This window comes from Labrus bergylta, chromosome 11 (genome assembly GCF_963930695.1).
Source record: "Labrus bergylta chromosome 11, fLabBer1.1, whole genome shotgun sequence".
NCBI classification, from domain to species: domain Eukaryota; kingdom Metazoa; phylum Chordata; class Actinopteri; order Labriformes; family Labridae; genus Labrus; species Labrus bergylta.
Window position 1 is genome coordinate 6,608,845 of NC_089205.1, and position 14,562 is coordinate 6,623,406.

The window sequence follows — 14,562 nt, forward strand, 5'->3', positions numbered from 1 at the left end:
CTGCACACTGTCTAGATTGCACACATACCTTTGCAACATTAAATAAAGTTCTTTAGTGTTCCTCTGATGAGATCATTGTATGCCCAGCCTTGGGTCCAATAAGTTAATTTTAATAAATGAGCTCATTCAGTATGCCTCCTCATGCTTCCTGCTGCAGCTGCTCAGTGAGGACAGGTCAGCTAATTCTCCTCTCTCTGGGCCCTGACCAGGTGTGATCTGAATGGTTCAGTGTCTCTACGGCCGTGTTCACCCTGCACAGAAACATGTCCCCGTGAAGCTGTTGTTTTTACCCTCATGTGATGCAGATCTGATGTCTGTGATCAGTGTGACCTGCATAGCATAAAGATGGAGAGGGTTAATTTACATTATTGTCCAAAGTCGTACAAATCTAGATTGTGTTTCAAATGCAAGAGTTAAAGAGATGCTGCACTTTAAAAACGTTCATGTCCATCCATCACTGCTTGATACATGTTTTACACAAGATTAACTTTGTTACAGTAGCAACAAGTGATGCCAAATGAATCAGAACTAAAATCTGCATTGATGGTGGATTATCCTAGGACAAATATTGAACAAAATTAAACATCTAAATGTTAAAAGGAAAACAAAATCTCAGCCAGCAGCAGAAAAAGTTCAGCTTGAGGGAAACGGCAGAAAAGAAGAGAATTACTTTCCTTTAAGATTCTGGAGCAAAACTTCATTTTAATTACATAAAAATGATTGTTGAAGATGTTCAATTATTTAATTAGGGCAGCAGTTTGCTGCTCAGATGCTTTTCTTATTAACATAAAATACATTTCTTATTAACATTTTTTTTTATTGCTTTACACTTCTGAAACAGCCTGATGGTGCTGCATCTTTTTGAATAATCTATATGAAGTCATGAAATGGTTTTGATGGAGGGGAAGAGGAGCAATTAGTTACATCTGGGCGGTGAAGTTATCTTAGTAAACTGGAAGCTCTTATTCTTGACAGCTTGTATTAAAACTGTGACATTTGTATTTTATAGACATCATAGAAACATTTGAATGGCCCTGAATATCCAAAAAGTATTCCGATGTGTAGCAGTTAAGTTCACGGATCTTAAACTCATTTCTACATTTGTATGATAACTTCACAGAGACATGCCTCAGAGAGACGACAGTACACTACGATTCACTACATGTTTTGGTGCTATATCAAGAGTTACAGGAAAAAGTTCAAAGATTTGCTCTCAAGAGAGCTCAAGGAGGAGATTACAATAAGTTAAGTGTGATAATCAAATAGGAGTAAGGATCTTTCAGTATTTTACGATTTGATTTGATTTTTCATTCAAACCAGTTCACAATATGTTTTACAAAAGGGTGCTTTTTTCAGGATTTACTCCAGTCTGCTGTGCACTAAGAAGCAGCAAATGATGTATTCACCACTGATGTTTGCCTCGGCACTGTGCTCTCTCGTACTGGTCGTGGTTTTGTTTATGTGTGTAGTTTCCTGCTCCGCTTCTCTGGCCTCTTTTATCAGAGAAGAACTTCTTAGTGTTTGGTCCGTCCTCTGCCCAGTTTCTTTTTTACACTGTTTTAATTGAACCAGAAGGTTTCACAGAGATTCTTGCAATAGAAGCTTCATTACGTTGTCGCTAACGGTGGAAGTGGACAGGAGCACACCACGTAATGGAGCTTTCTGGGAAGACGAGGGGCGGTGGAATCTGCTCCCACATAAACTAAGGTTGGTGTAAAGCTGTCACGGTGCTGTAGAAGTCACACAGTCCTCACTTAGAGACTTAATTTCATTAATTGTAAACCATTATTCACCGCGTGTAGTTCTCCTCGTTTGTTCTGGTCGGTTGACCAGATTACAGACGTGGAGATGAAACATCCCGACTCCTTGCTCATCATTCTTGAGGATTTTAACTCAAACCAATCTCACGCACGAACTGCCAAAAATACAGACGGCATATAAAGTGTACCACCAACGACACCAACGCACTGGACCTCGGCTACACAGTTTTAAAAGACTCATATCGCTCTTTTCCACATGCAGCTTTGGGACTCTCTGATCATCTCTGATTCATCCCGACCCACAAGCAGAAATTAAAATCTGCTAAACCTGTGATGAGGACTGTGAAGAAATGGACAGAGTCAGAGCTGACAGATTCCACCCATCGTTTGAGCCTGGGAGGAAAGGTCTAAAATACTACAAACCAGCTGGTTTTATCCTCTGTGAATATTCATAATAATAAATGATACGTACTGTAATAAACCCGGGGACATAAAAGGAAACATTTATGGTTCTAAAGCATATCACAGTTCCTGGTGCTTTGATATCCAGCAGCTATCATACTCGGTGTATACATTATACAATCATCCTAACATTTGTCATAAGACTTTATCACAGAGTCATGCCGCACAGAGCTGACAAAAGATAATCTTATCTACATGTTTCAGTTCTGTATCGAGAGTGAGAGGGCAAAATCCACTCGTTTGCTCTCAGCAGAGTTCACAGAGGACAGTAAAGAGAATTTAAAAAGTGCTACACAGGGGGAAATATAATGCAAAAAGAAGAATGCAAAAAATTGTCTAAGGCCATATTAACTAGAGACCAAAAAACCCATTTTTGTACCTAGCTGAAAACATGTTTATCTCTGCTGTAGAGCTGGACAATAATCAGGAGTTAATAATTTTCTCAAGTGGACACTCAAGGAAGTACAGTCTTTGGCACCCTGATTGGGATCAACTGCTCAACATTGTCAATCCAGATCCATAATACTTAATATACATGGATGCATTCATTTCATTGCAAATGCTGAAATCATGATAAAATAACAATTATAGACCAAGTGTCTATGTTTGTATTATACATGTCTTTGTAGGTTCTCAGTCATCCAGGTCATTTAAGGTAAATACAGGAGTTAGTAATTATTTTCTGACTTGACAATTGTGCAGAGCTGCTTATCATATCACTGTCTGTGTTTCTCACATCGACATTTGCAGGCTGATGGGATAGCAGCCATGTCTTTTTCATTAGAGAGACTCTGCCTGTCTGCAGGCTCCATAGGGAGGAATATCGACAGCTGTCTCACCATCCCCCAACTGACACTATAGTCTAAAATATGCCACACTATCCAGTGAGCTTTTCTACTGGCAATTTGTCTTCTTATTTTCAGGAAAAACAGATAGAATAGCTTTAAAATTTGACTGATTGTAGGTTGAAAAACAAGCAGTGTGTCCAGATTGGATTGCTTGCATACACATAAAAGGATAACCAGAGAGTTGTGACTGTGAGAGCTGAGAGATGAATATTTCTAATGTACTCCGAGATAAAGAGAGTGAAGTGAGCAGACTGAGCTTTTATCCATAAACACCCTCCTGAAGCAAAGGTAATCCTGTTCCCCCTCACTGAGCCCACATCCATCTGACCAGCAAAGAGCAGCCATTAAAATTGGCAGCGATCGGGGGCCACGGAGGGAGAGTGAAGAAGCTAATCCTGCAGCATGCACAGGAGCGTGGTCAAACAGAGTCATTAACACAACAGAGGAGAGAGTATTCCTCAGGTCAGGTGAGAACGTTGCTAAAGCTACAAATCATCAATGCAACAAAGACAAAGCTCCTCGCTACCTGCAGAATCTCCACCTCAATCTGAAGCAGCGCTGTTAATTATTCATGAGGCTTCAGTTATTCATTAGATGTTCCTGAGAATACTCTTGTCCTGTTGGTACGGGCCGTCGTCATGAATATTTACAAGAGGTGCTTGATATTTAAACATGACTCGGAATACATTGGCAGCAGTAAATGCCAGGTAAATAGCAGCCGAGTAGTACTCCGACCTCTGGGAGGGCTGTCTTTTTTGCATGACCTTTTCTCAAATGAAGCTTATGTCACAGGGTTGGATTTTCTGCCAAATAATCTATTCAGGCAGGGAGAGAGCTGGCAGTCACTCAGTGTGACTTAGCATATGTCAAACTTGTCAAAACTCGAAAATCCAGGTTAGTTTTCAGACATGAGCCGATGTTTTTATCAGGTCATTTATTTGTGACAAGCTGATGATACACTCTAAAGTTTGGCACACGCCAAAAGATTTTTTCAATCCAAGCAGATGTTGAAAATGTGAGAGACCCCACAAATAATGACAAATAATGATAGATTTAATTGTTTTGTGACTGCAACAATATGACAGGAAATTACAGTACTTTTCCTCATTCTATTATTTCTCTGATCGTCTTTACTGAACATACAAGAAAACATTATTTTCTCCTGTTTCCTTTTTCTCTCCTATTAACAGTTCATTCCTATTTATTTTTCTTTGTTGACTTTCATTTGCCCTTTAAAGCTGTTAAAGCTGTCCTGTGCAACTCCCCAGTCCTTGCTGAACCAAATGTTGCTGTTCTGTTCAAGCTTGAGGTTGATGCTGGTGATATGAGTGCGGGAGCAGTTCTGATTCAGGAAGATCCGGCAGGCATTGACCACCCTGTGTGCTATTTTTCTGTTTTTTGTTCTCACAGGCTCAGCAGAACTACAGCACTATTGAGAATGAGGCCCTAGCTTTGCGATGGGCTTTACAGCATTTTGAGGTATATGTTGCTTCCTCTTTGCAACAGTGACGTAGCACAGCACATTGACAAACTTATTTATGCAAGCAACGCTTAGCAGGGCAACGAGAGTGAGTGAAACCCTTAGGAAGGTTTCCAACTGCCATCGCAAAATTTGCACATTTTGAGCCACTGCTGTAGTTAAAAGTCTGATAGCCCTCAGGGTCCCCCTCCTGGTCTGGAGCCCCCAGCGGTTGCCTGCCTTGCCTGTTGACAAGCAGCGCCTCTGATTAGATTTACATAACATGCAAATGTGTTGGATCTTCACCTACCCTCAACACCCTACGAATAGAATGAAAAATGTTCATACCCATTTGTCCATTAGCAAAGTGAATTCCTGCTGATCATTCCTCTCCTCTGTGAAAAGTTCCTTTCCTAATGCTTTTCAAAGGTAAGCTACGAGGGGGCGAGTTTCAAAGACCTCTCCCTGAGTTTAAAAGTAAAATTGCTGTTCATCTAGCGCTTGTATGAGACTTCAGCGGTCCAAGCCGGACAAATCAGATGGGGATCTTCACAAGTTAACATTCTTTATGGTGTAAATTTTCCCTCTTTGTAGTTCTTCAGTCAGAGTGTCCATGCTGCGCTGTGGTGGAGGGAGAGCAACACAAAGAGGGACTTCTGAAGACATTGGCTTCATTTGTTTCTCTCACAATTCAGATTTTTTCTTTGCACAGAATGAGGACTGTGCATGCTGTCCCTGATATCTTACATTTAAATATTATTTATACGGTTTCACATTCAGGAACATGTACAGTGACTATAAACCCTCATATAGTAATTAATATGCTACATTAATTAGGTTTTTCAAATTGGTACCTGAACTGTTTGACTCTTAGGGAGACGCTGTGGGTCGAAATGCTAGTTCTTCACACCTTCATAAATTTGTGTCAACAGAAACCACAATACTCCTGGCTCCCAAAATAACATCACTTAGATTTCATTGTTTTCTCTCATGCAATGACTAACTCACTGCAAGCCACGCAGCCCTTTGCTAGTATAGAAATCAAAATCAGGAAATAAATCTGCACATCTCTGATTTTTCCCGTGGTCAAAAGAAAATCAGTGCAGTTTCTTCTTCTCTGTGTCATGATTTTGTTTTGTATTTTGTATATTTTCTGAGTTTCCCATTCTATCCTAGTGTTGCTTGTTTCCCTAGTGTGTTAAGGGTCTTCAGGGTTTCCTGTTTTATTTAGTAATTTCTTGTCCTTGTGTTTCTCTATGTTCTAGTGTGTATTGTTGTGTGTCTTCAGTGTTTCCAGATTTATTTCGTAGGAGTCCACAGTGTTGTCTTTATTCCTGCCTCTGTGTGCCCTCATTGTCTTCACCTGTGTCATTAGTCCCACCTGTTTCTGATTACCCCTGTGTCTATTTTTGTTGTCAGTTCATTGTTGTTTGTTGGATGTCGGTCCATGTCAGTTGTTGCCCCAGTGTCTTGCCACTTACTGTGCTTACCAGTTTTTGACCTTGTGTCTCCTTTTTGTTAGAAAGTGAGTTTTTGTTTTGCCTTTTGCAGTTTCGTTTGATAAATATTTTTTGGTTTAGTTCTGCACTGGGGTCCTCCTTTGTTTTCAACACTGTCGTAACTCTCTGTAGGAATCCTTCCTGTAATGCTGTAGGTCACTTAGAATAACACCTCAACCTGTCACTGACAAAACCAAGAACTTTAAGTGGACACATTTTGATCATGCACGTATTCTCTGAAAGATCATACAGCAGTCAGTTTTACTGCTGCAGGTTGAAGCTATCTACTGACACGCTATGTGGAGAATTGAAATATAATTTAGGGCTATTCACTTATTTTACATTCTATATCTGACGAGCACAAAGAATGACATTTATTTTGCAGATTTAAGGTCAAAATAACCCTGTAACCACAGAAATATGCCTCGAAACATAAAAAAAGTGGCCTTGTTTTCTAAATTGTCAAAGTCAGCCTAACACGAGGTGATGGGGGCATTTTCTGGTGGAGAAACATCTTTTTGTCAGACTGCTTCCAGGATCCCTGATGTCAGGGACAGTGGCAGTGCTTAGTGAAAATGCCCTGACGCTGCATTTTCTCCCCACCGCTGCAGAGCAGAGTGGTGTATTAGAGGCTGGCCGTTCATCATATTATACACAGCTGAGGGACGAGGACCGCTGGGGCCTCTGCAGCGAGCCTGTGCCATGTGCACACAGGGAATAAACTTTCACTACCAGCAGATGGGGATTTCAGTGTCCCAGTAAGACTCCCACATCATAAACACAACCCTGATGTCTCATTTTATCTCTCTGTGCAGCTCTGTGGACTCACTGAAAAGGCTCATTCACACATGTCTGCTAATCAGATTAAAAAATGAACCATGATAATCCACTTGCACCATTACTGAACAAAATGATTAACCCTTTAAATACAGCGTGCATGTTTTATGTTTTTGTCTTTGTCAGTTTCTGGATATTGATCTGTCCATTGCTAATCCTGTGAAGGACACACAACCTTTGACGCACAAGTCAACAATCTGCAAGAAACCATGCTCACATTGTGTTCCAGAGACACATTAATGAGATCTTCAAGTATCTCAGGGAGGAAAGATCAAAGGTAGACAGACAGCGCCATTTAAATTAGCCTCTTGTTTGTCGGTGGGTTGTTTTTTTACGAGCCGTTTGATTTGATGGGAACAGACAGAACAAATCAGTGTGGACTGCAGGGAGTCACACCCTGACACTTTGAGACAAAGTCACTACAGAAAAATACTGGTGACTAAAGAACAGACTCACACATTATAAACACACAGAGACCTTTCAGCCAATGAAAGAGGCTCATAAATACAGTAGAAGACAAATGTACAATATACTTATAAGAGTCTTATGAGTAGAGAAAATTGTTTGATATTTTTTCATGGGACTTTAGGAACTGTTCAACGCAGAGTTGAAGTCAAGTCAAAAACTAACCGAGACCAAGACATACCCGAGACTGGAGTGCTCAGAGACCAAGACAAGTCCAAGAGATTTAGGGATCAAGGCAGAGTCAAGACCAAGACCAAGGCAGGGCAAGACCGAGACAAGGGCAAGACCGAGACAACACCAAGACCATAAATATGAATAAAAAATCATCTTGTGTGCAGCAGGCGTGCCACTCTCTTAGACCATAAGGCCGGAAAGGTTGGGGCCGTAAACATGGGAAAAAAATCAAATAATAAATCAATTGAATTAATTTGTTCTTTTAGAAACAGGCATTCTCCTTCTAAACACAGTAATGACGTGGAAAAATAGCCTGTCTGTAGTGGTCCTGATTTAAAATCCAGAGTCTGCCCTGTCTGAGACCGCGACAAAACCGAGTAAACATGCTTTAGATTCCGAGACGAGACCTTCAAAAAGTGGTCTCGAGATCTGCCTTGAGACCAAGACCCATATCGAGTACTACAACACTTGTTCAATGTGTCAACAATTAAAATGCATGTTATTTTTCATACAAACTGTGTTTCTGCTGATTGCAATAAACTACAAAATATAATTTTAGAATGGTCTTAACCTGGAATCTTTTATGTCTGGGTGGTAATTTGAACGAACCAAATGTTGCAGCATCGTTTGGAAACTTGTTGGCAGCATATGCAGTCAGGACTAAATGTGCTGAAACGTGTGAACATTACAGATAATAAGGTAGAACACCACACAGAGGGGATGGAGACTGTGTGTGAGGTTAATGTTCTGTGGCGTGATGGAGCAGGACGGAGGCTGTGGGGGGGGTTCACACTCTGTGGGTGACGCGGTGGAACAGCGGGGTGTTTGACCAGCTGACCCACTACAGGTCTGTCCAACCTCAACATCCATCTGCTCGGCCGTCTGTCCTCAGACACCCCGAGGAAAGAGCAGTCTATCACCCAGCCCACAATGCATTTCAACATGACATACTAAAGTGTGGTTACCGCCTCTTTAATCAAAGGAAGAAAAACGCCGACGCTGATTAAACACTTCAAAACTATTCAGACTTCACACCACATCACTTCTGGCACCAAAATATTGTAACTTGCAGCAGATTCTGCATTCATGTGAAGACTCTGTTCATGGAGATATGTTTCTAAGCTCCTCAAAACATGTGTGTGAAGTGTCTTGTTCTAAATCCACTCTGATCCTGTATTTGATCATGTCTATAAACCCCTCTATTGCAGCCCCTCTCAGAACTAGAGCTAATGTTAAGGTAACTTCTACTGAAAATATCTGTATAAATGTGCACAAATGACGACAAGAGTATTTTAACTACAACTAAAGTGCAGAGAAAGGCAGAGGATGTGTTTCGAAGGAGTTTGGGTCAAGTTGTGTGTTTAGAGGAGACTCGGCCTCACCTCTGTGTTGGTGTGCTGCAGAGGTCGATGGGGATGAGCTATCTCTGCGCTGATCGATTGCAAATGAGAACTGTTCAGACTGAGGCTCCAGCTGTCCGCTGAATGAGAGGAGAGAAAAAAAATCAATGAGAGAACGATTGAATCTCTCAACTCCTATCAGAGAAAAGTCTTGTGCATGGGAAGAAATCAGTTTTGGTTCAAATTAGGAAGGCAAAAAAGAAAAAAACTTAATTGTATACAGCAAGCCAATAACACCAGTACAACGTCTGTTAGTCGACCAGTAAACTCATACGACACAGAAATAAATCAAGACATGAATTATTTATGTATCATTTGTACGACTGCGCTGGCTTCAATTTTCATCCTTTGCAGTCTCTTGATGCTAACAAGCTAATGTTAGGGTGTTTTCACACCTGTAGCTCGACTTGAAGCAAAGAGATCTAATGCCTGAACAACATTTGGACAGATGAGCCTCTTTGTCACATGTTGGAGAGAGCACTCACTGAGATACAGAAGCTTGTGAGTCTGTGAATGAGAGGGGCTTTCATCGCTCTGCTGAGCATCTTTGCATTAAGGCCAAGAAAGTCCAGGAGCAATATCTTAAAGAAAGGGCACAGCTCGGCAAAAGTGGAGGTTCTACTGATGAAAAGGACAAATTCCCCGGGTTCAACAAGCTGGGTAAAATTCTGCGAACTAAACAAGGTGCTGTGGATGTTATCGAGTCATGTGGCGTTACATCTAACATCGGCTCTACTCGTAATGTTCAATTGGAGGGAGACGGTGAATTACCCTATCAGTATATTGTGCTGATTATCAGTGGTAATGGAAGTTGCCTAGTAGCTGTATTACTGCATCTATTGCGACTAGCTAACTACTCTGTGCATACTGTGTTGAGTCAACAACCAGTTCTGGTTGCTGCGTTGATTGCATTTTCAATCCAAACGAACCGCTCCAGGGTTTCAGCTGGACACAAGCGAGGAGGTCACCTCTTAGGCGATCTCGGCTCGCTTGTATTGTTCCTCATCAGAGAGTAATTGCTGTGGTCACATGTGTCAAAAAAGACCCCACCCAACAGGAGAAACACCCCGCTTCTTAAAAAGATCCAGGAGTGAAAGCACCCTTAGATTTTAAGAGTGATAATAACATTAGTCTTCCAAAGGTTTATTTCAGCATCTAAAGCATGCACAGGTTGAGTTGCTGAGCTTCCTTTTGTCAACAGTTCAGTGTAATGTAATCAGCACGGTGGCCTTGGTGATTATCTTTACTATTTTATTATGGCTTATAATAAGAAGTTCATCATGTTCCTCTCAGTAATAAGCAGGTATTAAATGAGCTCAGGTCTGAGAGAGGACATTATATGATGTGTGTGTTTGTGGTTTCTTTGAGGAAAAACCATGGAAACACAGTCATTGTTAAATGAAGAGGAAACTATTAGAGCTATTTTAACTCAGAAGTATTTTAGTTCAGAAAAATGAACATTGTCGATTTGGTCAAAGCAAGAAAACGTCTTCCATTTATAATTTGTCATCTTACAAATGCTAAAAACATGATTTGACTCCAAAATCCAAATGTCTAAAGAAAATATCTAGATATTTAACTATTCTATTCTCTGTAATGCTTCTTGTGCCAGTTTGATCCTGTCAAACTGGCACAGACCCAGACCCCAACAATAAACAATCAATTTTAAGGACTCACAAAGGACTAATCAAAAGACAAAGCTGACTGAGGAGCGGCGGAGGCCCAGATGTTCAGACTTTTAGTCCCTCGTTTGCAGTTATTTTATTGGAAGCTTGTTATCAAGGTGTTAATTATCAGTTCATGTAGCGCTTAACTAACCTGCTGTCAGCAGGCAACCTTTGAAAAGTTTAAGTAAACATTGTTTTCTGTGCCAAAACGCTGGATTAATTTTACGATTTGTCCGTGCAGTGAGGCTGCAGAGGAGTGACCCTTGGACTTTATGCTTGTCACGGTTATACAAGTGGAACAGGTGCACTTTGGTCTCAAATAGAAAGAAGAATGAGAACATACCTGGAAAAGGCCAGATGTAACTGGAAGGAGCGTTACCACAGCTGACCCAGCGTGTGAGGAAGCTGTAGGAAGGTGCTAATGAAAATGTTTTCTAGTAGTATTCTGTTGTAAAAATACACTTGGTCATTGTTTTTCTTGTGACACAACTTATAAATGGTTTGACAGTGAACTAAATCACTGATTAGTAAATAAAGCTGTTCAGGTATGCATATGTAACAAATCTATATAAGCTCAAATATAAAAAGGTCATATCCACCTATATACCTCTTACCATTTATTTATTTTTTACTGTTTTCTCAAATCCATGTAAAACATGCTCTCACATTTCTGTGCAGTATGTTTGAGCTAATTTCCTCAACATGCTGTGTTGTGTGTAACTTTTTAGAGCTGGGAAATAAAAATTGAGAAAAACTAAATGACCTCTGACGTATCATCACAGTCCAAGTCTGTTTAATTTTACCCTACATCTTTCTTATCTTGAATTTCATTATGTTTTATCACCATTGACTATTTGTAGCCTTTAGTCTTTGTTTTTCTTTCCCTCATGAATTTGTCCTATTTGTTTCAGAGTTTTATTTATTTCCAACACTACAGACTTACTAATGTAGAGTGTAGTGAAGCCTACGTTAATACAAATGTAGAGATACACAGGTTAAGCCGGTTTTTTAACATCACAGGGTGGCTTTATAACATGGCAATGGAACTTTAAGTGTGTTTTTTTTGCCCTCATGTTACACTGTCAGGCCTCGGGTCGTGCCATGCTCCTTGCAGGTACTCGTGCAACGTTGTCCACGATCCTATGCGTTCACTGTAATCTTTAACAGAGGCGTGGTATGGAAGTACGTCGCTGTGGAGCATATTCTGCGCCCCTAGCAGACAAAGTTCAGGGTACAAACCGCACTTCTTTCCACCAGTCCTCCTCCACCGCTTGTGTGTGGGCGTTTCTCTCCGCTTATTGACATGTAGTAATATGGTTGTGCACACTGATCTTGCAGCTAAAGATAGTGACGATGTCTGCGGAGGCGGTGTATGACTGCATAGTGATCGGGGCCGGGGTGCAGGGCTCGTTCACGGCCTACCAGCTGGCCAAGAAGGGCAAGAAGACCCTGCTGCTGGAGCAGGTGGGTGTCACACACTCTCAACTCTGTCCCATAATATATGAAATACTTTTCTAGGTTATGGCTGTAAGTTAGACCCAAAAGCAGACTCAGAAGGGCTCTGACTTGACTGAAATGTTGCGTGTGAGACATGCAGTGTGACCTGAGAGTCTGTGCGCTGCAGGCAGCAGCTGGCCTTATCCGACAGCTCTGTGCCCCGCTGTGTACGGCCAAACATGACTGTGTGGTCCCTAACATGTGTCCACCTCTCTGCTCTGATTAATCTCAAGACAGGTGATGGGGACAGCTGTTTTTTTTTCTCTTCTTATTGTATGTGTATTTATTTCATTTAATGTGTGTTCATGCATGACATTATGGAACCCCTCTGCAAAAACTGCTCTTAGGTTACGGAAACTAGAATGAATGTTTATCTCAACTCTTTATGATACAGTGTATCAGTGTACACATGTTAACACTGGATTTCAGGGCATCACAGATGAGCAGGGGGACAATCTGGTATGGGACCCTGCTGACCCAATTCCCTCCAGAAAGTGAGCAAAGTACAAACCAACATAAATTAAAGTTATGAAACAGTCTCTGCTTACCACTGATTTCTCTGTTTGATTCACAACAGCAAATATGACCACCCGTAAGAAAAATGAGGCAATCATTTTTTATAATTATATACCGTATTGGTCCGAATATAAGACGGCCTTTTTCCCCATCGAAATAGGTCCGAAAAAGTCGGGTCGTCTTATATTCGGGGTCTAGTATTCAGAGCGCAGCTTTAATTGTTCGCCTGTCCCTTTAAATGTCAACACCCATGACGCGCTCTGAGAGGAGCAGCGGAGTGAAGACAGTGAGAGAGAATGTAAGTAATATTTACAGTCTATGGAGAGAACACAGCGGGGCGGAGGACGTGTGTGAGGAATAGGAGACATCGGAGGACAAGTTTGGCGAGCTTTAGTTTAGTCTCTGTTATTTAAAAATGTTGATAATATTGCTTGATTTTAATTTTGAATCATACTGTACAGATTTTGACCTTGTGAAAAACTTAGTTTTGAAAAGTGCCGTAGCATATAACGATAAATAGGCCTACGTTTATTGTTATCATTATTACAACAACAGGTGTTTAATTCAATGTGTTTTTAATATTGTTATTTTCAAATAAAATGAAGTTCTTTAAAAAAAGTTCTTTACAAAAACAAGATCTGGTCTGCAAATCTTTTTTTTCTAAATATGAGTGTTGAAAAACAGGGGTCGTCTTATAATCAGGGTCGTCTTATATTCGGACCAATACGGTAATACTCATGCATGTCACTACAGTATAAAAGCTGAATAATACTTGTTTTGAACCATGACGCGGAGTGTTAACGTCTGGGACGTGCACTACCAATGCTCTAAGCCAATGGTTCTCAACTTGTCTAGCCTCAGGACCTACCACCAACTCCTTCATGAAAAATCGCAAAATTTATTTTTCGACCAATCAGATTTTTTTTTTTAACTGAAAAATTGTGCAGCTTGGACAACAGTCGGTAGAAAAACATGTGACAGAAGCAAGAAACTGAACAAAACTGAATGTTTAAAAAGAGCTTCATTTCACAAAAAGAGACTTTTTTTACACATTTTTTTTGCCAGGCACACATTTGCTCTGCAACCCAGGCTTAAGATCCCTGGGAATTGATTTAAAGAAAAAACTTTTTTTTTTTGCTAAGTTTGCAGTGAATAGTAGTCATAACAGTCAGCGGGAGGAGACTCAGCATTCAAGGGAATGTTATAACTGTGGCGGGTTTATCAGCAGAAATACTTTTAATATGCAACAAAATCTGTGAGCTGAACAAGGTGAATGAGCACTAAGCGAATGAGCAAAGATGTGCCTTCATCATATTACAATTACCAATCTTGCAAATGTTGTTTAAAGTATTGCATGAAGAAGAAGTATCATCTTGCTTTTACTTACTGAGGAAGAAAAGACTAGCTCGATCAAGATCTCTTCTTCACTTGAAGTACCGCTTTTTTCCACTGGGGGAACCAAAAACACACAAAAAGCTGGAAAAAGGGTTTGTCCACTTTTTAAGTTCACTTAAGTTAATCAAGTGATGTTACTTTTTATTTCTCTAGTTCGTGCTGCCCCACACCCGGGGCAGCTCCCATGGCCAGACCCGCATCATTCGCAAAGCCTATGACGAGGACTTCTACGCCCACATGCTGGACGAGTGCTACGAGCTGTGGGCTCAGCTGGAGAAGGAGGCGGGCGTCAGACTGTATAGGTAGACTCAGCACAAACACATGAGAGAAACCCCATTAAACAGAACATAACAAAACCCCAGCCAGAACATGGAGATTTGTCACATTCAAGGTGCTACGAGCGCACACGAGCAGCGACTCAATCTACAGAGCCATAAATGCATGACTTTCTCATTACCTCCAGCGTCACTGAATCACCCCGTGACACCTCCCATGCCTTTGGATGTGGAGCAGGGGGCTTTTTTTTTCATCTCGCTGAACCTTTGATTTTCCTTTCGCAGAGCGTGGAGGAATTTGTGTTTAT

At 40.9% G+C, this 14,562-nt stretch overlaps 1 protein-coding gene across 2 annotated transcripts in view; it reads left to right on the top strand.

Annotated features, from left to right (window-relative positions):
• Positions 1 to 11,836: 11,836 nt before the first annotated feature.
• The window catches only part of pipox (pipecolic acid oxidase), a 28,595-nt gene continuing 25,869 nt past the window's right edge, over positions 11,837 to 14,562 (top strand). Inside the window, exons 1-2 of one of the 2 annotated variants that reach the window (XM_065960243.1) lie at positions 11,837 to 12,035; positions 14,133 to 14,281. In XM_065960243.1, the coding sequence (XP_065816315.1) occupies positions 11,925 to 12,035; positions 14,133 to 14,281 (260 nt within the window). In that variant the 5' untranslated portion in view covers positions 11,837 to 11,924. The remainder of the gene's footprint in view (positions 12,036 to 14,132; positions 14,282 to 14,562) is intronic. The other variant, XM_020640976.3, reaches the window with a different exon arrangement.